Genomic DNA, 24,874 nt, shown 5'->3' on the forward strand with positions numbered 1-24,874 from the left:
TAAACTTTGCAACGCGAAGTAACAAGGGAAACCACACACACACAACTGATGAGTGAAATAGCATTAGAGATGGGAGCGTGAAACATCGCTTGATGGGTGTAATATTAAGTGTGACCAGCTCAACCTTTCAAAAAGGGGAACCACACAAGGGAGATATGGTTCATCGCTTAAAAGGATCATGATTAAGTGTGACCAGCTCTTTAAAAAGGGGAACCACATAAAGGAGCTTGAGTAAGTGTGACCCACTCAACTCTTTAAAAATGTGGCTTAACTAACTGTAATATGTAGGAAATAAACCGGCAAATAAGAAGATGAATAAGATGAATTAAAAAACCCTTATCAACTTTACAGGACCAAAACAAATTGATAATTTTTTAAGTTGATTAGAGATGGAAGCGTGACACATCGTTTAACACGATCGTGAACAGCTTTGCAATAGAGATATGTCTAGTATTAAGTATGACCAGCTCAACTCTTTAAAAAGGGGAACCACATAAAGGAGCATGAGTAAGTGTGACCAACTCAACTCTTTAAAACTGTGCCTTATCTAACTATCATGAGTAGGAAATAACCCGGCAAATAAGAAGATGAATAAGAAGAATTAAAGATACCCTTATTAACCTTACAGGACCATAACAAATGACGGTCAATTTGAGCTGTTTTGAAGTTGATTAGAGATAGGAGCGTGACACATAGTTTAACACCTTCGTAAGTAGCTTTGCAATAGAGATGTATTTAGTATTAAGTGTGACCAGCTCAATTCATTAAAAATGTTGCTTATAAAGGTGTTTTAAAAATAATATGAAAATTAATATAATTCACTTTGTTTTCTATTCTAACGACAATGTTTTCAATAGGGAACATTGATTCCGAATGAATTTAACGCTGGTCTGGAACTTTCAAACATATATAATTTAATATCCATATTTGTAGTGATGTTTTTTGAAGGAAACATAGATCGCAATTTATAAACAAAACAATCCATGTTACGCTTAAAACTTACAGAACTACTACTACCAAATTTCGTCACCTGTAAGTGGTAACGTTTTACTTTGAGGGACCGTCAAACTTATTGATTATGAAAATATGCCAAGTGTTCAAGTGGATACAAAGTAAATGCCAGGTGAACAAAAAATTCTCTGCTTACGTCAATCTATGGTTACTTCACGCAATAATTACGATATTCTATAGTAGTCGACTTTATTATTTATCTATAGCAAGCTGTGTACGCTGCCTATGGATAAATTATTCAACGTCTTGGCAGTCACGCTGCCATCTCCAATCGATAGATTTGACAGGAAGCGTTTTGCCCGCACAGACAGACAGACAGACAGGAAGCGCGTCTAGGTGTCTGTCTGTACTCAGATGCCGATGTGTAGGTGCATATGCGTGTGTATGTATTTGCGTGAGGCATTAACAGAGTCGTAAACTGGCAAGTTGCTTGTTATGTTGATTACACAACGAACACAACGTTCGCTCGCGAACTAGCGAAAATAAAGTTAAAAGCCAAAAGTTGCACTCGAAGAGGAAAAAGAGGAAGGAGGACAGTCGCCAAAAATGTTGCACAGAGCATGCAAAATGTTTTGACGGCATTTAAAGCTGATGAGCGCATAGGCACGCCCCAAAAAAGTATGCAACACTTGCCACGTACGTGACTTGCACGAAGAAAAAAGAAAAGAATCGAGAAACAAACAGCAAATTGTTGTTGCAACAAGCAGCAACTGCAACTGCTGTCATTTGCCCCCTGAACGTCACACGAACTTTGCCACACGCAAGAGTTGAAAGTTGAACGCCTGGCAAATGCCGCGGCAATGCCCCCGGAAAATGCACCAAGGAAAAATGCATTCTTGACACCCCCAAAAACAGACTTTTCTTCTTCCTTGCGCAAAAAGTTTTGCTCACGCAACAGTCAAAAGCAAAATCTTTACCATTTTTTTTTTTTGTTTGTTGTTTGTTGGTATTGTTTTGTGCAGCAAATTTATTACAACATTTGCCACGCGCGCTACTTTTATCTCTGGGCGGGTTATTTATCTGCCACGTTAAATTTACTTTGCCACACACACACACACACATTGAGCGCATTTCTTTATTTTTTTTTTATTCTTTCATTTTCGGTGCTTTCATAATTTTCGCCTTGAGGCCAAATTGTCGTCTTTATTTGCAGCATGGAAATGTGCTTGTGCACAATTTTCGCATTTTCCCCGATACCCATTTCGCATTTCCATTTCAATGCACATCAGCAACAGCAGCAGCAGCAACATCAGCTTTGGATAAACGTGGAAAACGTTTTCGAGATTTCAATGCTTGCCCTTCCCGCATGACATTTGCGATTTTCCGCACATTTTGTATTTTATTGAACTGTTTGTCACATGGCGCGCTGACTGCTGAGAACTTTAAGCCAAAAGACCCTCAAGACCGAAGGGTCTCATATAAGTATATATACTTGGTATATGGCAGAATCATAAGCATGTAAACTTTATGAAAATCAAATGGAAATAAAAATGGACAGCGCTCATAAACAATAATATGAGCGAAATGCTTTCAAAGCCAACATAACTAAAAATAAGTATAAAGTTTTTATCAAAAGGCGATGGCGATGGCGGGGGGCGTGGCAGCTGCTGCACTATAGCAACTTAATAAAAACAAAAATGTATGAAATACTTTTACGACTTTCGAAGACATTTTTACAGCTTGCTCGCCAACTTTTGCTAACGATATGCGATATGCAAGACAGCCACAGCCACAGCCAAGCAACATCACAGCTGCATTTCTAAGCCAAGCAGCCAAGTGGAGTGTCCAGTTTTGCGTTGCTGTCCGGCGCTGCGAATGCATGTCGCATCATAAAACCGAAAGTCATTTCGCACAGAACGTGTCTGGGCCAGGCCAGGACACAACAACAACGCTGGCCAGCTAGCCAAGAGCTGGCCAAGAAGCCAAAGTCATTGCAGCCAATAATAATTCCAATTGTAGTGCAGTGACAATTTCTTTTTAGCCATTCTTTTTTTCGTTTTTCGTTTTTTTTGGAGGATGCGCCCGCATCTTGGGTACAATGTACCCAACAATGGTCAGCAGCGCTTTTATTGCACAAGCGTTGGCATTTTAAGTGCGGCAACAGCAGAAGCGTCCCAAAAACATTATTTGGTCAATGTAGACGACATGACGCGGCCATTAAACGCAACAAATAAGCAAACAATGGCTGGCAAGTTTGCCACGCAGGATAAACTAACAAGAGATGAGCAAGGAAGGAATTAGTAAAGCGCTTAAGCCAAACTCAAACGAAAGAACAGAGTCGAAGAAGAAGCTGCTACTTCAAATGCTTCTTTATTTCGTTGCATACTTTCGCGGGCCGTGACGCTAACGACACTTTATGGACTATGTAATTAGCCAGAGCGAGACAGCAGCTTGTTAACGTGAGCACATGCCAAGCAGTGCATCGAACTGCTTCCAGCACTGCTTTACTGGTGCCATACATAATTATGCGAGCGCAATTAAGTTTTATTGAAGGTTTTTTTTTTTGTGTGCCAACACACGTCAGCACAAAAATAATATAAAATTCTAATAACAATAACAGCAAATTAATAAACAAAGCCGCGCCACTATTAGCATTGTAAATAATTAGAGAATGTGCAAACAAGCGTGAAACATTGTTCAAATACAATCGAATTGAAATAAACAAAAATTATGGTGATATGTCAACGATCAGTAGGCAAACTAATAACAAGTCAAAAGCAAAAACAACTATTTGTTAAACATCATAAAATGGGTTGGTTTGATAATTTTTTGGGGCGCTTAATCAGACAACGAGCCTAACAAAAATTTATCTTGTGCTTTTTCCCGCATAAAATGTATAAATAAACCCCGCACAAAAACCGAGCAGACTAAACAGATAAGATATAGACAATGTAAACGTATGTAGAAGACTTATTCATATATATATCACAGTCAATTATCTGTCTCTGTCAGAAGAAGAAATGCTCGACTAATTAGCGGCAATAATGTTTGTAAACTAATAAACCAAATTTGATGAGTATGCGTCGAATGAAATAAAAACAAAGTTAATAACGAGTGAAACTTTTTTGTGTTGGTAGCTGAAGCGGAAACCGCCTAGAGACGAAAACACTGAGAGAGACTGACTGGACTTCTAGGTGCCCGAACAATTTATTTATTTAGTTTTGCAAAAGCTAATTAGCAACTAAAGTGAAATTAAAGCAAAGTCAGAACAGGTCTGGCCAACGCCAACGACAATGGAGTTGAGCAAAAGGACGCAGACGACATTGGCCAGCGCCGTGTGCTACAACTAATTAAATGCAATAAGCAAGCGGGAGGCGGGCACAGGAAGTGACGCACAAAAAAGGCGAGTGACAACTTTGTTTTGATGTGCAAGGACATTAACACGACACCAGCTACAACTCCCAACTCCCAACTCGAAACGCGACAAACTCCGTCCAACGACGTTTTAATTTGTACATTAAAGTAATTAGTTTAACATTAGTTAGCTGCAGTTAGTTGTAATGAACTAACGACGCCATGAAATTTCCCTAGTCGTGTGGCACTTACCGCTCTTAAAGGTGGCCATTAGACGCTCCGAGTCGCCGCCATGCTGACAATCGAATAGCGATGTCTCCATTAGATCGCTGGGCACATAGCCCATCAGTCCAAGCATTCTAAAAGCAAAAACGATTCGATTATTTACAAATACAATTACACATAGTAAGCAAAACAGATCTCACTTGTCGTCAACGTAGGTGAATTTCATGTCTAGCGCATGCTTGGTCAAAAAAGTGCTGGTTCCCAGCGGTATTTCAATGTTCGAGGGATGCGGTATGGGGCGTCCAATGGCGATGAGAACGCGTTCGCCTTTGCTATTGACCCTCAAGTGTCCAGTTATGTGAATAACCTAGAGTAAAAAGAATTTTCAATCATTATTCATATGCACACAATACAAATTGCATAAACTACAGCAGCTACCTTGTATGAGGCACTCTTGATGTTGATGCTGCGTCCGCGGCTAGTCAATGTGCACTTCATGCGCACAAATAGATCGCGATGATGTGTGCTGACCCCCGATTCGAGCAATTGCTCATCCTTGATCTTGTCAGCGATGCCATTGCGTTTGAGATTGAGCGCCTCTTTGATCTCCGCATGATCGCACTGATGCGTATACTCCCAGATCTGATGGCCCAGCGTGTCAATCTAAAATTGTAAGTAAAGCAAGTTCAATAAAATGTAATAAATGCATTGGCTTCGCCAACTCACCTTTGTGATGCCCAAGTAGTCGATAATGTTCTCGGAAACATAGGTGATGTCACCCTCATTGGATAGCACCAGCAAAAAGCCATCCATCGTCTGTTTCAACAGCTGACTGGCCTCGGCACACTTTAGCCAATCCTCGTTCTCATTCTCCAGCTTGGGCTTCACCAGCGCCCCCTCGATGGAGTCAATATCCGGTTTAATTGACTCACTGCACTTGGGCACTGCAAAAAAAAAAGAAAACACAACGAACTCGTTGAATATGGAAATGCGTTTTTGGGTGACTCCAAAACAACAACAAGAACAACAACTTACCCAACTGCAGCATCTCACGTATCTTGAGATAGGCAATTGTAATGCGCATTATCGAAGCCTTGTCGAGCTGATTGACATCGTCGGGTTTTAGGGGCAACGCCTGCGATAATTCCATAAAGATTTCCGTCTCCTTGGAGCGACGACAACGTGCCGCATCGCGAGACTTTTCCTTGCGCTTCTCATTGTTCCTAAAAAAAGAGAGAAAAGGGGTTGAAGATTAGCATAAGTTAACAACAAAAAAAGGCTCGCGATCGTCAGATCACGTAGACCACTCTTGACGTCGTCGCTTTGGCAAAATTTGCAATTCGCGCCCTGCAGGAGGAATTCGTTATTTTCGAAGAGGGGGAAAAATAGAGATCGAAGTGAGGGTAAAAATGGCACAGAAATGCGTACATTTCAATTGCTGCGATTTGTTGCGTTTTTATTTGATTTGATTCAATTGACGCGGTCAGCGCACAATTTTTCAATTGAGCAAAAAACAAAAATAACATACAAAATACATACACACAATCGCTGGCAAGGCGAAGGCGCTAAAGTTCACGGCAGCTGTTTGCAAAAACTGCGAATAAAATGCAAAAGGCAAAAAGTAAAATGGAAATTCAAAATGAAATTGAAATGAATCGCATTTAAATTCGCTGCAAAGGCTATGCAAAGTATTTGCTTAATTATCCCTATGGCCAAGCAATCAATGTGGAAGTGAAGCTTTAAATTGTGAACTTACAATTTAAATTGTCTGCAGCTAATTAAATTCAAATTAGGAAAGCTTAGCGATCTATTAGCATTTCAATTGTTTCAGGAATTGAAAACCAGTTAAATGAAGTTTACATTTTAATTCATTTTTAGTAAAGTAAATGAAAAAAAGGATTGGTGAAAAAATATCCTTTATTTGGGACAATTATATATAACAACAATTCAGAAAACTACTGTCGCGTGAGCCCAATAAAAGTAAAACAATGCAATATTATCATTAATATATACTGAACTAATATACTGGAAAATACTAAAAATATACCGAAATGCATATTTCGTATATTTATATAACAAATGCCGTCAATGCTCATTCCATCTATTATTATCGCTTAAATATACCAATTTTATATACTGAAATATTATTAAAATATACTAAATTAATATACTGGAAAATACTAAAATATGCCGAATTGCATATTTCGTATATTATTATTATTATCGCTTAAATATACCAATTTCATATACTGAAAAATACTAAAAATACATACCAAAATGTATATTTGGTATATTGGTATCAATACGAATTAGAGCTCTATCTATTATTATTATCGTTTAAGTATACCAAATCAATATACTAAAATGTATGTTTGGTATATTGATGGCTCATTCCATCTATTATTATCATTTAAATATACCTAATTAATATATTTAAAAAATACTGAAATATATACCAAAATACATATTTGGTATTTTGGTCAATACAATGAAGATCTACCTATTATTATTATCGTTTAAATATAACAAATGAATATACTGAAATGCATATTTGGTATATTGATATAACAAGTGCTGTCAATACGAATTAGAGCTCAATCTTAAGACTCTGTTTCTAAAAAAGAAACAATGAAATTATTAAGATTACATAAAATTTAGACAATTTATTATATTTATAAAAAGTGTACCCAATATTGCAAAATTCCCAATCTAGTGTTAACAAAGGAATTGGTTTCACATGCTGTGACGCACTTTGAAGCCTCTTTCACTGTTGCACCATACACACGCCCAGTTTTTGTTGGCAACTGGACTAAAGAAGTCAAGTGGTGGTGTTTAGTGGCTTAAGATAGCTGCGAGCCTGCTGACAAGAACATACTAAGTAACTAGATAATAATACAAGGCACAAGTCAAAAGCCTTGGCACCATTTCAGAGCAGACACGAACAGAAATATCACAACATAAGAATGACAATTCGTAATTCCATAATATTATATTATGCAGCTCTTTATAGCGCCCGTTAATGCAATTAACAACTCGGAAGGCGATTTTTAATTTGCTGGTAATCATTGAAATGTTAATGAACCTGGAGGGGCAATCGAATATTTAACCGAATTACTCATCGGAAAGTAAGCTGAAGCTAAAGCTTAAGCTAAAAAACAACGATAAGAGCGAATGGAATGCAAAACAAGTTCTCAAACAAAAAACACACACAAAACTATACTTTTCTTATCAGAAAACCCAATTCCAAGCATAAATGTATATAATATATAGTTAACATATTGTAGGAATATGTTTTTTGTTGGACGATAGAGAGTACACTGACCTCCCACAAACACAGAAGTGGGTGCCAAAAATGTTCCCAGAATTTCCAATAATCTGTCGCTGCGTTGCAGCTGCCAAGAAAAACTCGTGAGCTGTCGAAAACTACAATTCTATGTATTTATAATTAATATGCTTTTGCACGAGAATATGATCGCAAATAAATACAAACATATGAATGTATGTATGTGCGTTTTAATAGCTCAACATTTATATACATAATGGCAAACAAATAAAAACGCGAATTTTCGACGACTTTGTCACGTAGCAACATTTCAAACGAAATATTCGCGGAATTGTAACAAAATTTGTGAAATTCAAATATGAAATCTGTATTTTTTTTTCCTTTATTATTAGTTAATTAACGAATTCAGCAAAGGGGAAAAAAAGACAAGACATGGGCAGACAAAGAGCAGCGCTATGCAAAGATAACACAATAAATAAAATATATATTTTTGTAAACCTAAGCTGAAATTTTGTGTGCGCTTGGTAACAAGGGAAGTTCCGCACTCACCCCGCTCCCCGCTCTCGATATTCTTCCGAGCTTTAGTTGTCAAACAACGTGAAAAGACGCCGACCCCCTATCAGCAGTGAAGACAGCGACGAACGAAAGAAAAACAATAACAATAACAATAGCAAAGCAAGTGGCGGCTGTCCATCAGAAATTGAAACATTTCCACAGTGTTACTCATACGACGTGTGGCCGACGCAAATTGACAGACTAAACACACTTTATAATACTTTCGGCCCCATATGGCAATTGGCAACAAATATCTTTGGAAAACGAACAGCGTAAGACAGAGTATATATTTATATTATTATTATAATTACTATAATATCTAAAGTATTTATTGATTCCTGAAAATTTACGATAAAATACTTTTGTATTGAAAGAAGGAATACTTGAAAAGTTTCTTAGTTGCATTGGCTGGTATATCTGGTATATTTTGTACTCTATACCAATATACCATATTATTAATGTAGTGAAATATCGATATACCAAATATAGCCTTTGGTATATTTTGTTATATTCTGGTATATTTTTGGTATATTTTGGTATATTTGTGGTATATTTGTTTATATTTATAGAAAACGTTTTTATTGGAATTTCACAGTTGAACACACTCGACTTTTCTTACTCGTTAATATTATTATAATTATACAGGGTATAATATAGCTCAGCTCCGTACACTTTTTGATTTCGACAATATTTGCACACACACACAAAATGAATGATAAACAAAATGCCAACTAACAAGCTACATAAATATATCGATAAATTCAATACAATTCCACCTTCCTCTCTCTCTCTTTCCCTCCTCTTGTTGTCTTTGATTGCCACCGCTGCATGCTAATAGCCTGCTTAACGAATCGTCCAGCAAAGGGGGGCAATTGGGCGGGGCGAAAGTGGTTAAACAATTCATTAAAATAGAAGTGAATTGCTTTTAAATATTCACAAAAGCGCTTGCAGTCTATTTTTTATTTATATTTTTAATGTTGTTGTTATTGTTGCTATTGCTGCTGCTGCTTCTGTTGTTTTGCTTTTGAGCATTTCCGGCTGATGGCTGTAGACAAATGACGTTGGCAAGAGGGAGGGGAAATGATCTTGACACGTGCATCAGCATGGACTTATACGTTAAGCTACCCACATTCATGCCATATAAAGTGCATTCGTTTAATAGTAATAATAATTGAAACTAACTGGCTGTCTAAAGTGTGAATATTAAGCATAATTCTTTAATTGAGCAATTCAAAAATTATGATTGCATTTGTAAGGCACATTATATCATTAGCCTGAAGCAATGAGCGCACATAAATCAGTCAAACACTCAGTCATTTAGTCAGTTCATCAATTATTCAATAGCTCACACATTCTGCTGTATAAAGTTACCTAAATCAGAGCTTTAATTACGGCTAGCTTAGCTTGATTAATGCATAAACAAGCTGGCGAGATTCTAATAAAGAGTGAACGACTGCAAAATACTCTGGAAAAAGCAATGAAGATTGATTTTTGAAAGTGCACAAATTGAGCAAAATTCTTTGAATATTTTGCAATCAATTAAAGTGCTTAGAGGAACTTACATATATCCCAAAACTTAACGAAGTAGTTTAAAGACAAAACAATTAAGAAAGCTATAGTCGAGTGTGCTCGACTTCGGTATTTTGGAAATATACCGAATCTCTGAAAATATACCGGATGTTATATTTGGTATATTAATACTAACTTGAAAGGAATTTCAAAGGAAAACAGTGTGGTATTTTTTAAATATACCGAATTACTGAAATTATACCGAATGTTATATTTGGTATATTAATACTAACTTCAAAACAATTTCAAAGGAAAATAGTGCGGTATTTTTGAAATATACCGAATTACTGAAAATATACCGAATGTTATATTTGGTATATTGATATAATACTACATTCAAAATATACCAGATTGTCAGCCAAAGTAAAAATTTAAATTGTTTAATAAATCGATTCAGCGAGCAAGTAATTTCATAATCTGCGATCGACGGTTATATAATAAAGAACATTTTGTAATACAGACTTTGACAACTGAACTCGGCTCTTCATTACAACACACTTTGTATGTGATACTATCTTAATAATATGCCCATAAAACGTTGCACTCTTTGCGCACTTTTAATTGGTATAAATATTTAATCGACTACAAACATCAACGGAAAATTGCAATTACAAAGGAAATGTGTAATTACGAATGCCTAAACTAATTTAGTTGCTCTCTAACAGTTTAATAGACAATTAACAATTTCGAGATACAAACAATTTAATTTAGAATTCCAGATGCAATATGCAGTTAAACAGCGATAAATGCTGCAAATGTAAATTATAGTTATTCATCAAACTGGACAAGTTCGAAGCTCGATTTAAAGGCAATTAAAACAGAGTGTGACGTTAATGCTAATTGTGAATTGTAAAGTTTTGATTTGCAGTCATCGGAATGGATATTCAGATGTGCAATAGATAAGCAAATATAATGGCTAAGCGTGCGGCTCGTTTGCGGTTTGCCAAAGGTAAACAAAATCAAAAATCAAGCAAAGGCACGCGCAAAATCAAAGCACAACACACACACTTTTGAAGAGAGATTTAAGAGTGTTTTTTGCCATAAAGCGTTCGCACGCCAATGGCATCCAGAATGAAAAGCAGGGATCAACTGCGTCAATGGCAAACAAGTGTGTGTGTATTTAGACCCCGTTTGGAAAGTGGCTTTAATGACACTTCGACTTTGGCCCACAAGCGTCACGGGCAGGAAAAACAAATATATTTCGTATATTTTTCGCATTTTTTAATGGCTTTCGATTTCTATTTCCAACACTTGGTTACTCATTTTGCTAATGCGAAATTCTTGCGACTTTTTTTGTTTGTTATTTCTTATCTTGCAACGATTATGATAATACTTTGATTTTCGTTAGACTCTCAAATGAGTTTCACCTCTCTCACTCTCTCTTTATAGTTCTCACTCTCTTTACGGCATTACAAAGCAACTTTTCAAGGTACATCACTAACGTTAAAGGTTTTCCCCAGAAATACATAGATTATGTGGTACAGCACGATAACAGCTCGAAGAGAAATGATTAAGGCTCGCATCGCGCCATTTTATACATTTTACTTATTTATTTTAATTGGTATAAACAATTTTAAAGAGTTTTTAATGTTTTTCTGCCTGTAAATTGTGCATTTTAATATAATGAAATGACTTTTATTGAACTGCATTTTAATGTGTTTAAAAAAAATGCCAAAGAATCGTTGTAGACAAATGTTTTTGTTATTACGTATTAATGTAAATTTAATTTAATAAATTGCTTATAAAAAATATAACTTTTAATCTACAGTTAAACTATTTTTTATACTTAAATAAATTTCTATTCTTTTCGCTCTATTTCTAACCCAAAAAACAAACGTAGTAAACAAATGTTTCTTTATTTTTCTTCCGTTTACTCTTAGATAAATTGTTTACTTTAGCACATCTCTTAATATAAAACAAATTGCAACTTTAAGAAGATTTAACAAATGTTTTGAAGATTATAAATGTGCTGCGAATTCTTTCAATTGAATATTCGACTAACAAACGCACGCAAAGCACAAATTTATCGATTGAATTTGTTATTCTAATCAGCTTTCTCAATATTATTTCATTTATATACGTATATTATACGTTTAATGCATTAGAATACTGTGCAGCTATTTAATAGCAATTGTTATGAAAAAAAAAAATATAAAAGTGATCACACATATTTCGATTAATCAAATGCTAAGTGGTTGACTGACTGATGGACTGACTCCAATCTAAAGCTGATACAACAAATACAAACACACACACATATATAATACCCACATATATGCTGATGTGTAGTTAGTATATAGAATAGAAAGAGAAATGTGCGCATACATATGTAAAATGTATAATAATAGTACAGAAGAGAGAATCGAGTGCAGATAAGATGTGCGCCCACTTTGGTTACTTTGTTATTGTTATTGTTGCTTTTCGGTCTGACTTTTGTGATAAGAGCATTGTGTCATTTACTGTTTGTTATGCGCAGACTGTGGGGGAAGTAAGAAAACGTTTCGACTGCACTTACATAAAGTCCTCAATATCCACAAACTGCGTGAATTGACATGGCTCCGGATGATTGGGCGCATAGCCGCCATAGCAATACTCATAGCCCCAAGGCTGAGTGTCACGACACGGCGTCTCCAGATTCAACAGCCTCATACCCGGACCTCGCATATACGGCGAGGGCATGCCCGGCCCTGGTAACTGTCGCTGCGGTGGACAGCCATAGACATTGGCATATGGCCGTTGATACGGATGATAGCGTGTCATCTCCACCGAACTATTGTAAATCGCACCGATGCCGCCACGATCTCCGAGAAACGGCGGAGGTCGTGACGTGTTTGGGTTGGCATAGAAGCCACCATTGTTAAAGTTCACAGCTGGCTCATTGATGGGCCTGCAGCCATAAAGACTGCCACTGGCAATTTGATGTTGCTGTTGCTGCTGTTGAGGTGGCTTCACTTCGGTTTCGTAAAACGCGTTGTTGGCTTCGTCGCCATAGAAAGTATTTTCATTGCAGGAAAAATCACAAGTATTTTCCCAAGCATTTCCAGCATTAAACATTATATGCAATTGCTATGGCTTAAGCCATATAATCATGTACTTAAAGTACTAAAACACACACACACTAACTCACGCACGTAAAGTAGTTTTTTGTCTTTTTAAAAATTGGTAGAAAATACAACCGTCGAGTAGGCACATTTAAAAAGAACAGAAATTACTATTAGCACGAAATTCATATTTATAGCGCAAATGGCAAAAAAGACTGTTATCAAAAAAACACCCACACACACACATACACTGCAAAGCCCATGAAAATCCTAGGCAACAACAAAGCAGAGAGAGAGAAACCTTCATGAAAACGCTGTACAACAGCAGACATTAACAACAGCGCGCAGCTATCAAAGCTTTGGCTACCTGCCTCGCTATCGGCGCTATAACTTTGTGTGTGAGCAGTTGATAAGATAAAAGCCAAACAACTCGCTCTTTCCTCGGCACAGGCCAGGCAAATTGACCAGATAAGACAGATAATGGCGTGCGCAGAATGGAAAACAAACTCAAATAAACAAAAAAAAAACTAAATGAAAAAAAAACCAACACAAAGCAAAGGCGACAAATACAAAAACATTTTCATTAGCTTGTTGCTAATTTGTAATTAAATTGTCAAAGAAGAAAAACTGTTGCATACTTTCGAGCGCAGCTATTTTTGTAGCGCTATCTCGTTTCCGCATAGAGAACTTATCTCTGAAGGACTCGCCATAGTTATTTGCATACGCAGCACGCAAATGAGTCACGAAACTGCAGTAGTTTTTGTTTTTCACCAAATATTAGATGAAATAAACCGCTTACAAATCAAAAGCTGTTAACAGCAGACAGCCAGACAGTTGACTGACTGAAGTAACTAACGGCAATCTTTTACCCACTTATTTTTCCCTAATTTTTTTTTTTGGTTCGTTGGTGATAACATAATAACATAATATGGCCAAATATTTGACTTGTTTGGTTCTTGGCTGCCTTCCTATATTATTTTTTTGGCAAACATGTGCTGAAAGTGAAACGCGATAAGCCAACAAACTAAAGTACTTGAGTGCACTTAGATGATTAAGTAATGAAGCGGTTTAGATCGGAGTCCGGTACAGCCAGATTATCAGTCAGAATTATGAATGGTAAGTCAAGGGTATGTGTCCGCTATTATTACCGTATTTGGTCATTTGGTTATTAAGTGAAAGCAAGAAAGAGACAAAACTTATAGTATCTAAAATATACTAAAAAATTAATTTTATTGGCATATTCAGACATTCGTTAATTAAAAAATTTTGAAATAACATATGGTATCTATAATATACCAAAATTTAATTAAATTTCCAACTCTTTTTTACACTGTTACACTTTTTTTATGCCTCCAAAATAAAAATAAAGATTAAAAAACTTACGGTATCTAAAATATACCGAAAATTAAGCTTATTGTCGTATTTAGACACTTGTTTATTAAATAAAATACTAAAATAACATGTAATATCTTAAATATACCAAAATTCAATTAAATTTGAAACTCGATTTTACACTATTACACTTTTCTCAGTCCTCCAAAATAATAATAAAGACTTAAACAACATATGGTATCTACAAAATACTAAAAATTCAAATATATTTAAAGCTCTTCTATTAAAACTTATTTTATAATATTAACTACTATTTATGCAAGGTCGATGTTTTGCCAATTTTGCCAATTGCCTCTCAAACCCATTGGAAAAAATACAACTGCAAGCATCGTCTGATTAGGAACGTTTTCAAGCAAACCTGATAAGAAATAATGTTATAATGCATATACAAATATTGAGCAACATCGACTGTTTGAATTATTTCATGAGATTATTCAATCAAAATACTTTCCCTTTATTGCAAATTCTGCGACTCTATATACATTTTATTTGCCAAGTATAATATGACATGTAAATATTATACTTAAACGAAACTTTAAATCGCATTTACTTGCCAAAAGTCTCCACTGATCTATCGAAATTGGGTCACATGCGAGTTTACATATTGTAAATTTTATGGCAGACGACGCGAAAGACAATCGTAGGGTGTTCCATTTTTACATCGCCTGTATTATAACAACAAATCAACAGGACAACAACAACAGCGTCAAAAACAACAATGATACGTTATTGCGATTTTGCGCAACTCGAAAGAATTATGAGCAATTTTTTGTAAGGTTGCGCCTCTGACAAAAGCAGCAGCAAAATAAATTAACTTTCCCTGCCACAGCTGGGTGGAGGTAAAAGAAATGGAATATTCGACTAAAGCATATCCTGTAGAGGGAACTTTAAGCTTTATGTTTATTTATATGAGAATAGAAAATACATAAATTGTTGATATGATATTATTATTCTTTTAATATCTTAACCAGATTTCTTTTTATATATGTATCTCTTATAAGAATTGTGTATTAATATTTCATTAGGAATATTTTTATAGAAAATAATCCGGCTAAGAATTTTAAAAAATAATAATAGCATACCAACAATTTATCTTTGATTTCACAGCATTGCATTAAAAGTGTTTTTAGTACACATAAATGTTATTTATTTGAAGTATTTCCTAACTTTTACAGATCTTGAGATACAACCTTGAAATCAAACTATTTATGGTACAACATAATACCCCTCCTGTTGCATTTCCGCTTTATAGGGTATTATTAAAGGAGATCAAATTACCACAACAAAATGAAATTATTACATATGGTATTAATAAATCGGCAGATAAAAGTCAAAGCAGAAATACCAAAATACTGAAGCGAATATAAGCATATTCGTGAGCACAAACAAGCTGACAACACTCACACACACAGGTACACTGCCTTACACACACGTATAGAGAAGACGCATGAGGCGTTTGCTGCTGTTGTTGATGCTGCATTTGGCGGCTGCATGGCAACAAAGTCGTTCGCTGGAGAAGCGTGTTTGTCTCACAGCTCAAGACTAAAAGCATGGGGTAAACAACAACAACAACAACTACGTATTTTATAAGAAAATAAAGAAAAACAGCAAAAACAAAAACAACAACGAAAAACAATACGGAACGCAGGCACAACATTTACACACACTTTACACCCCGCATGCGTCGACAGTGTCGTCACATTTATAGTTCGATTGCGCAAAAAGTAGGTCGTCGTGGCCAGACAGAGGCTGCCGCGGCCCACAACAACAACAACATCATAAATAGCAACAACAACAACAATAAAGCATATCATTTAAATATTTTACTCTGTGTGTGTAAGCTTGTGTTAATTTTGTGCGTTCGCCTTGCGTTGGTATTGAAATATATACAATTTGTATTTATTGTTTTGTTCAATTTTCTTTTGTACACCCGGCAGACTTGGTATATACGGCATAATACTAGCATGAGTAATATGTAACGTATGCTTATTAAGGTATATTTGTGTGTTATCGATAACGTTATCGATTACTTCTTTGTCTGTTAAAGCTTTTTAAGAGTGACCATACATTAAACTTAAAATATATTTTAAATTGAAATTAATAAATTTAAATATTCATGAGCAAGATAAATTTAATTAAAATCAAAATTGAATATGTTCATATATTACAAAATTAACTACAATTTTTAAATCAATTCTTCCACCCACAAAAACCCCAATTTAATATGTCATTCCATTTTGCCATGCCATTAATTATACTAAAAAGATTCCATTCTGATTTTAAAATATGCGCACAGATGATTGATTGATGGGATTGCGAACTTTAAAGTCTCTGTCTATGCAGCGCGTTTGCCACATTTATTACACATGATAACACACATTAATGATTTGTTAATGGACTCAATAAATACTGCATTAAGTACAGACACTTCAACAAGTAGCTGCCCATAAAGAAAACATCATAAACAGAAAGTAAGGAATATCATAGACAGGCCCTTTTAACACAGGGGCCATTAACATTTTATCATGACTCTACTTAATGTGCGATGTCGTTATAAGATCGTGTATTATGACAATATATAATTTATAGAAATTCTGATTTAACAATGAAAAGCATTTGTAAGCCCGTCTTGTTGTTGTTGCTCATATATTTTTTAATTGAAAACATGTCGAAAATGCAGCAGCCAATGGAATAATTCTTGTTAAACGAGGTTGTGATGTCTCGCAAGTAAATCATATGAGCGACAGGCAAGTTCAGAACGAGGTCGCTGCTAGTGATGACACAAAAGGAATCCTACGTGAGTATCGTGATAATGAGCACAGAATAAACAACAAGAATAATCGTGAGAGATATTCATTGAGCACTAACATCGCATACAATAAGTTGTTATTGGAAAGTTCCGAAAAGAATTGCAGGTTGTAAAGAAACTCTAAACAATAGCCTCAGCTATACAAATTGAACAAATCTATTAAATACGCTAATTAGAATAAACATTCCGCTACTCAGCACAAGGTTATCAGAACCAAACAAAAATAAATAATAATAATAAATGTGTGTGCTTTTCATGAAAAACAAAACAGCTGATCACGTGACCATCTCTAGGCAACAGGCTATCTCAGTTTAATCCGAAAGACATGCACAATTATCATAAGCTGCCATAGCTGTCACCATTTTCCATAATGTAAACGGCAATCACACCCAACTTAATCTGTGTTTCCGAAAACCAGTTCGTGAAAAACTTGATCGGTTTTCTTAAAAATGCGACAAAAATTCAATCGATCGTAGTCACGTAGACCAAATGTAAAAGATGATTCGTATTTAATGCAAATGTTGCATATTTTTTTTTATTTTATAAAATTAACAAAATATAATCATAAACATAAGATTTAATGTTTTTAATGATAGCAAACACAATGTGCGTAGCCGTTACTCGAGAGGCGGGTCGCTGGCAAGCCCAAAGGGGGGCAGACAAACAAAACAAAATAAAACGAAACGAAACGAAAAACACAAAAACAAAATACAGAATACAAACTGATAAAACAAAACAACAACAAAAACTGGTTATGCTACTGCTGTAAACGCAACAGGTTTTCTTTTCCTTCTTTGTATTTATTTTTTTGTTTTTGTTTTTGTTTTTCTTTTTGTTTTTGTTGTTGGCATATTTAAAAATAAACGCAAAACGCATGAGAAGTGCGTAGCATGCAAGGAAGCTCAAAGTGCAGAAACCACAGAAGAATTCATTCAAGCTAAAAATAGAAAATACAAAATAATAAAAACAAGGGGCTGGTCCGTTAACATTCGCAATTCAAGGATATCTCGATAGGCAGCCACACAGCCATCAACAGGTGCGATAAGATTCATTTGAAATAGCAAAAGGCACTTGTCTAAAAATCAGAAAATAATTATGAGCTGCTCACTTACGATTATTTTCAGTCTCTTGGATTGAGTTTAGTTTTTATTATTATGTATTTCTTTCAGCTTTCAAGGTAAGGTCTCGGTCAACGCGTTCTCTTTTAGTGTCTGCCTTCGTCAAAGCTGTATAATTATCGCAAATGCAAAATCCAAGCGTGATTAATGATTACGATTGGATTTCTTAAGTGTGTGCGTTTGTGTGTGTATTAAAAACTTTTTTCTTTTGTTTTTGTGCCTTACTGCTCTTTGCCCTTTTTTGTCTACTGAATCATCCACACGAGCCAATAAAAGACTATATTTCAATTATTACGAAAATCAAATAAATAGTTACACGATAAAGTTTTTTCCCCGCTCAAAGCAATGACGTTTAAGAAACCCAGTGAGTAAATATTTGAGAATAGATAATAGCAAGAGTCTCGTTGATATTAAGTAGACAAGCAGATAGGTCTTGTATTATAGGAGTAAACTATCAAGAAGTACGCAATAATCTTTTAATTAATGAGGGGCAATCATAAAGGATTATACATGAAAAGTATATACGATTATAAATTGCAATAATATGGAATTCCTTTAGCTTTAGGGAGTTAATTGATCGACTATATTACGGGTTGATTTCAACTTGAATTTAAAAACTCTTCATCAAATTGTTTTAAGAGAGCGTGAAAAAGAGTTTGGCAACCATTCTTACATATAGAGGTGTGGAATCCATAGTGGAAGCGATATGGAATATTCGCGTAAACTTCTAGAAGATTATAGATCAAAAACAAACATTTAGCTGTTTAATTACAAGCAGTTAGAATGTCTTAACGTCAGTTATCTACGATCCATCAAATTGATTTATTAACTAATATTGAAAAGATAATTTAGTTATATCAATAGAGTGAATTTAAACATTCTCTATCTAACTAACTCATTACTATAATAGAGCGTGAAAGCGAGTTAAACCTTGGAATAATTATAAATTGCTACTAGATATATTTCCTTAACTTCACTTATTTAATTGGTACTCAATGTGCTTGAATGCAAATTACTTTCCATCAAATTGACTAATTACCCAATAGCATCTGTTTGCGTTGAGGAGCGACAGAGGGATGCAGATTGTTTAGCAACCCTTTCGATACAGGGGTGAGGAATTCAGTATGGAATTCGAGTGGAATATTCATGTCAATTTGCCTCAACCCTAATAGAAAAAAATGCGCAGCTCGCGTCATAGAAGCAACAGTAGCGACAAACGACAAAATCGACGCTGACGCTGACGCTAACGATGACAACGCAGCAGCAGCAGTTGCTGGGCTGAAGAAAAAAAAAAAAAAGAAAGCAAAAACGCTTATGCAATAGCAACAACGCCGCCTATCCGACAGATCACATGAGGAGGTCGCAGCACAGGAGTTATAGACTGATTTTGATCTTATTTTTATAGTTTATCGTAGTTTGAGAGATGGGGAATAACTCACCTTCGTTTCTCCTTTGGTTTTCCACTGGCGGTCAAAGCAACAGCACCTGCAGCATTGCCCGTTGTTGTTGTTTTGTTGGTCGATGTTGATGTTGTTGTCGTGGCCGCAGCGGCAGCGGCAGCAGCGGTTCGTTGCTTCTGAGCCTCTGCTGCCGCATCGATTGTATCAATTAACGAAACCATTTTCTTTCAAATGATAAAACCGCAGCAGCATTCAAATTGTATCGAGCTAACTGTTTCCGTTCCCTGTTTTCTTTCGTTCGCTAATCACTACAATAATATTCCTGTTGTTGTTGTTGTTGTTGCAGCTGTTATTTTTGTTGTTGTTGTGTTGCTGAGACTCTTTTTTGTTGTTGATATTTAGTATTTTCAAATTGAACTATTCAAATGGGAATTACTTAGTAGATTTTCGAATTCTTTTGCGCACGTCTTTCGTATGCACACCAATACGTAACTGCGTATAAACCTAATTGTGTTTGTATGCGTATGTGTGTGTTTTGTTTGTGTGCGTTGTATTTGGTTGTCAGTGTGTGCACCTCGAATTTTTTATTTTTTTTTTTTTTTGTAGTGGCCTGCACGGAAAACGAAACAGTTTTAACAAAACTGCTACTGGCGCGAAGATGAACTATTGATATTGAGAATATTAATATTTACGCGCACTATTGTTATTGAGACGAAAGCAATTCGCACAACACTCACTACACTGGCGGCTGTTGGTTGTAATTGGACTTTCTATTTTGTTACTTGATGTATTTGTTGTAGAGCGCAGCGCGTTTCGAACTGCAAGCGATTGCCACAAGGTTATTGCTTGTTTTTATTTATGTATTTGCGTTTAGCACTCGCACTGATTGCACTGGTTGCCCAATTTGCTATTGCACTTTGAAATTCTGCACAGATTTGATATTAAATTCACGTTTCAGCGTTTCGCATGTGAGATTTATTAGCACTTTAAGCATTTTACAATGCGTTTAATAACATTTTCGTCACGGTTTTCATCACTTTTCTTATTTTACTTATGTGGTCGTCCGATATATTGTGGCGGTTGAGCGATAAGTAGCCGATAGCAGTGGCGATGTCAACATAAGTGTTTATATTGCCCGTATGTGCTCGTTCGATACATTGCGGTGGTGGGGCGATAAGTCACTGCTTGCAACACTGTTGCAGATGTTTCTGCTAGAGCGATACAGTGAATGCCAATTGGTAGAGGACTGTAAGCATGGCGCGCTGTTAACTTTCAAAACAAATAAAAAGCAAGCAAATAAGTTTTTTGGTTACATTTATTTAAACACATTTTACTCGACTTTAGAAACAGTAGTATTGTTGGCCACAGCAGCCGCAGCTCCAGCTCCACTCGACAGTTCATCCACATCTTTGACACTCCCACCATTGTTGTCGGCATTCATAACATCTCCAAGCGCATCGTCATCATCATCCGCCCCATTGGCCTTGTTGTATACCGTCGGATACTGCTGGAAGCAGTCTTGCATTTGACGGAATGCCTCATAGCAATCGGAGCCTTTGGGCTCCGCTTCACTGTAATGGAAGCAAGAAAACGCCTCCCGAAAGTCAACACCGCAGGGTCCTGTGGCCATGCCACCCAAACAAGGGCAGCTCCAATTGATGTCTCCATTCTTGGAGATAAGGCCCTGTGGGGCCTCTGGAGGTGGCAACTCAATTTTGCTAGGTACCGCATGATCCTCTTTGGTGGCAAAGATCACCTTATCCTTGCCAAAGCTCTTGCAGAAAGAGAATGCCATTGTTTCTTAGTAGTAGCTTCTAGATTTCTTCACAATTTTCGTTTTCGCCTTCTTTGATGAAGTCCAGCGGCGTCTTTGAGGTTTTGAGCACACGAAAGTGACACGGTACTTCCTGATATTGCCCAATTAATGTAATTGATGCCCGGGTGCGTTCGTAGAATTCTTCAGGTACTCGGAATACAACGCGTTGCTGCTCGGCGCTAAATTTGATGATTTCCAATGTTGTATCTCCACCAATTTGGCCAAAGAATCGCTCCAGTGAATTTTGCACGCAGCCACGAAAAAATACAGGTGTGAGTACAACAGAATCTAAATCACGAAATTTCCTAGTATTGCACAATGAAACAACAAAACGCATTATTTACAAATCATTCTTCTGTCGTCATAAGGCAATGTTAACAGTTAACATTGGTACAACAACAACGCACGTGCTAGTTTTAGCTAAACAATTTGGTTTGCTATACTTACAGTTGTACATCAAAGTAACGATGCCTGATCATACTTTTCCCCACCGACTTTGCTTGCTGACCGTTTGCTGTGGCGCGGCCGAAAATATGCTTTTTGTGTCAGAAATACGTTATAAATATGTAACCACCGGTAATAAGGTTTTTATTTTATTTATGTAATTGCGGCTCAGAATTGATGTTTCGCTTGCACGTTCCGTTCTCTGCTTCTTACCTGCTTGCTTACACTCTGAACAGCTGTTAGGTTTCCTTTAAATTGTGAATGTCAAAAATAATATTTGCAACAATTTGTAGGAAAAAACGTTTGGATCTTTGGCAATGTTATTTTTTTATATAATTTATGCTTGCATTAGTAAAGGATTCTGCTTAGATTACACGTTGTTATTTGAAACTCTGCTTATTTGAATTATATTATCACTTGCGCTTATATCAACTGATTATAATTAAATTGTGAATGGCAAAAAAAGTGCTGGGAACATTTCACAACACAGCGCGCGTATTTTTCAACGAAAATTCAACAAATTTTAATGGGATTTTGATCGAAACGTAAAAGTAGCATTGACGTAGTGCCTATAAAATATAATATGGAACAAAAACAACGCACAGCACAAAAGGCAGCACCAGTGGCCACCGGTTCCACAGCTGTTGTGAGTGACGATGATGATGAGGACGCTGGACCGCTGGATGTGATGAAACTACAGGCAAGTAGCTCAATGTTAATGCTTTAGCATTTGTTTTAATGTTGTACATGTGACAGGGCAACAATATCAATCCGCGCGACATTAAGCTGCTGCAACAGGCGAGCCTACACACCGTTGAATCGGTGACTTACGCGACGCGTCGTCAACTGTTGAATATCAAAGGACTTGGCGAGTCCAAGGTGGATCATATTATGAAGGAGGCACAAAAGTTGGTACCGCTGAGCTTTACTAGCGCACGCACATTCCATCAAATGCGGTCCGAAGTGGTAATGCTCACAACCGGTTCCAAGGAGCTAGACAAGCTGCTGGGCGGCGGCATTGAGACAGGTTCAATCACCGAAATCTTTGGCGAGTTTCGTTGCGGTAAGACGCAGATTTGTCACACGCTCGCCGTGACATGTCAGCTGCCTATTAGTCAGAATGGTGGTGAGGGCAAAGCTTTGTATATTGACACAGAGGGCACTTTTCGCCCAGAGCGTTTATCCGCGATTGCACAACGCTATCACATGGAGGAGGCGGATGTGCTAGACAATGTGGCATGTGCGCGAGCGCATAACACGGATCAGCAGACGAAACTGGTGCAAATGGCCGCGGGTATGATGTTTGAATCGAGGTAAATATAAAAATTTCAGTACTCTATGAAAGGACAACTAAATTTATCTCGCTTCTCTCTCTCAGATACGCCTTGATCATTGTGGATAGTGCCATGGCGTTGTATCGTTCGGAATATGTGGGACGAGGTGAGCTTGCTGCTCGCCAAAATCATTTGGGATTATTTCTGCGCATGCTGCAGCGGCTGGCGGATGAATTTGGCGTCGCTGTTGTCATCACCAATCAGGTGACCGCTCAGGTTGATGGCGGAGCTTCTATGTTTCAGGCGGATGCCAAGAAACCCATTGGTGGCCACATTATGGCGCATGCTTCAACGACGCGTCTCTATCTGCGCAAGGGCAAAGGAGATGCTCGCATCTGCAAGATATACGATTCGCCTTGTTTACCCGAATCTGAGGCCATGTTTGCCATCTTGCCCGAGGGCATTGGTGATGTGAAGGAGAATGATTGATTGAATGAGGACCCACAACTATATTAAGCTATCCTTAATTATATTTTATTATTATTATTATTAGTAACCATAAATAAAGTTTTTATATTTATATACATTTGTCATTTGGTTGTCCGATTCGATCAATTTGTACCGTAGGACATTATTTTCCCACTTCTCATATAAATTAACTGCACATATTAGAAAAGAAAAAAATTTTAAATGTACTATCTTAAACTGGGGTTCTATTTATAAAGCCATGACTTATCACACTTTATTTTCTTAAGAAGAATCTTGTACAGAAATTGTGTCATTTAAATTTCTACAAATAATGGCAATTAAAATATGTTATTTTTTTGATTATATAAGTTTTCATTGAACTTTCACCATACATTTATTTTAGTATGATTGCAGTGTATTCACAAACACACGTGCATATTTAAATGCCTATACATGAGTTCTACATACATACATACATTTGTTAGACTTCTGTGCCAATTCCATTTGTTTCACAACACTAATGGACCCAGCTGATTCAGTTTGAAGTCTACGATTGTAAACAAAAAATAAATTCCAAAGTTTTCTGCAAATGCAAAACGAAAACAATTTGCGATCCATTATCATTGCAATATGATAAATGCGATCCATTGGAACTGAAAACCGAATTAAATAGAAAAGTAGAGGACCATGACGATGTGGAAGCAATTATTGCGGAAGACCAAATGGAGGAAAGCCGGCCACTTGAACGTAACATAAACAGTACGAATGATGTCGACCCATTATCCATCAATATAAACGAAACATTGTTCCCCATAACGGATAAAATGCGGCGACGCATCAAGCTCATGAAGTCCCGCATGCTGTTACAAACGAAGCAATTAAAGCAGCGACGTCCGACGGTAGCGGAAGCCTCAAGTGAGTATCGAATTGAATGTTCCCAAATGATTTATTTTCATGAGGTATACCACAGCAATAGCTGTGATTGCAGTGTATGCACAGGCTCCATAGTACGGAGTCCATACAGACATACACCCACACATACATATAAATACCCGTACGCTCGCATAATTTGCCAATTCCATACGTTTCATAGCACTACTAGCCCTATTTCCACTGTTTCATTCTCTGCTGCTAGCAAATATATTTGTTTACAAAAAGGAAAAAACTCAAAAATT

General features: G+C 36.5%; 4 protein-coding genes across 5 annotated transcripts in view; 1 reads left to right on the forward strand and 3 right to left on the reverse strand.

Annotated features, from left to right (window-relative positions):
- The window catches only part of LOC117575302 (protein similar), a 90,833-nt gene extending 70,068 nt beyond the window's left edge, over positions 1-20,765 (reverse strand). The window contains exons 1-6 of one of the 2 annotated variants that reach the window (XM_034259454.2): positions 19,737-20,765; positions 5,566-5,753; positions 5,257-5,474; positions 4,969-5,193; positions 4,731-4,897; positions 4,558-4,664 (exon numbers count right to left, since the gene is read on the reverse strand). In XM_034259454.2, coding sequence (XP_034115345.1) covers positions 4,558-4,664; positions 4,731-4,897; positions 4,969-5,193; positions 5,257-5,474; positions 5,566-5,753; positions 19,737-19,918 — 1,087 coding nt within the window. In that variant the 5' untranslated portion in view covers positions 19,919-20,765. Of the gene's footprint in view, positions 1-4,557; positions 4,665-4,730; positions 4,898-4,968; positions 5,194-5,256; positions 5,475-5,565; positions 5,754-12,452; positions 13,007-19,736 lie in introns of those variants that run through there. The other variant, XM_034259453.2, reaches the window with a different exon arrangement.
- Positions 20,766-20,994: 229 nt separating this feature from the next.
- On the reverse strand, positions 20,995-21,492 carry LOC117575297 (mitochondrial intermembrane space import and assembly protein 40-B). The gene has a single exon (XM_034259447.2). The coding sequence runs from the start codon at positions 21,490-21,492 to the stop codon at positions 21,028-21,030; it is 465 nt and encodes a 154-aa protein (XP_034115338.1). The 3' UTR covers positions 20,995-21,027.
- Positions 21,493-21,511: 19 nt separating this feature from the next.
- LOC117575298 (ribonuclease P protein subunit p14-like) lies at positions 21,512-22,310 on the reverse strand. Its single transcript, XM_034259448.2, has 2 exons — positions 21,961-22,310; positions 21,512-21,818 (listed from the first exon to the last, which is right to left on the reverse strand). The coding sequence occupies exons 1-2, from the start codon at positions 21,990-21,992 to the stop codon at positions 21,512-21,514; spliced, it is 339 nt and encodes a 112-aa protein (XP_034115339.1). The 5' UTR covers positions 21,993-22,310.
- Positions 22,311-22,348: 38 nt separating this feature from the next.
- On the forward strand, positions 22,349-23,805 carry LOC117575296 (DNA repair protein Rad51 homolog). Its single transcript, XM_034259446.2, has 3 exons — positions 22,349-22,657; positions 22,714-23,270; positions 23,336-23,805. Exons 1-3 carry the CDS (start codon positions 22,541-22,543, stop codon positions 23,718-23,720), a joined length of 1,059 nt encoding a protein of 352 aa, XP_034115337.1. The 5' UTR covers positions 22,349-22,540; the 3' UTR covers positions 23,721-23,805.
- Positions 23,806-24,874: the final 1,069 nt, after the last annotated feature.

The sequence above is a fragment of the Drosophila albomicans genome, chromosome 2R, assembly GCF_009650485.2.
Source record: "Drosophila albomicans strain 15112-1751.03 chromosome 2R, ASM965048v2, whole genome shotgun sequence".
Lineage (NCBI taxonomy): Eukaryota > Metazoa > Arthropoda > Insecta > Diptera > Drosophilidae > Drosophila > Drosophila albomicans.

Bases quoted from the DNA above. Each gene is read 5' to 3' on its own strand.
- LOC117575297 (XM_034259447.2), bottom strand. From the start codon at position 21,492: ATGGCATTCTCTTTCTGCAAGAGCTTTGGCAAGGATAAGGTGATCTTT.
- LOC117575298 (XM_034259448.2), bottom strand. From the start codon at position 21,992: ATGATCAGGCATCGTTACTTTGATGTACAACT. The intron at 21,819-21,960 runs GTAAGTATAGCA...GTGCAATACTAG, and splicing joins CGTTACTTTGATGTACAACT to GAAATTTCGTGATTTAGATT.
- LOC117575296 (XM_034259446.2), top strand. From the start codon at position 22,541: ATGGAACAAAAACAACGCACAGCACAAAAGGCAGCACCAGTGGCCACC. The intron at 22,658-22,713 runs GCAAGTAGCTCA...TACATGTGACAG, and splicing joins TGGATGTGATGAAACTACAG to GGCAACAATATCAATCCGCG. The intron at 23,271-23,335 runs GTAAATATAAAA...TCTCTCTCTCAG, and splicing joins GGTATGATGTTTGAATCGAG to ATACGCCTTGATCATTGTGG.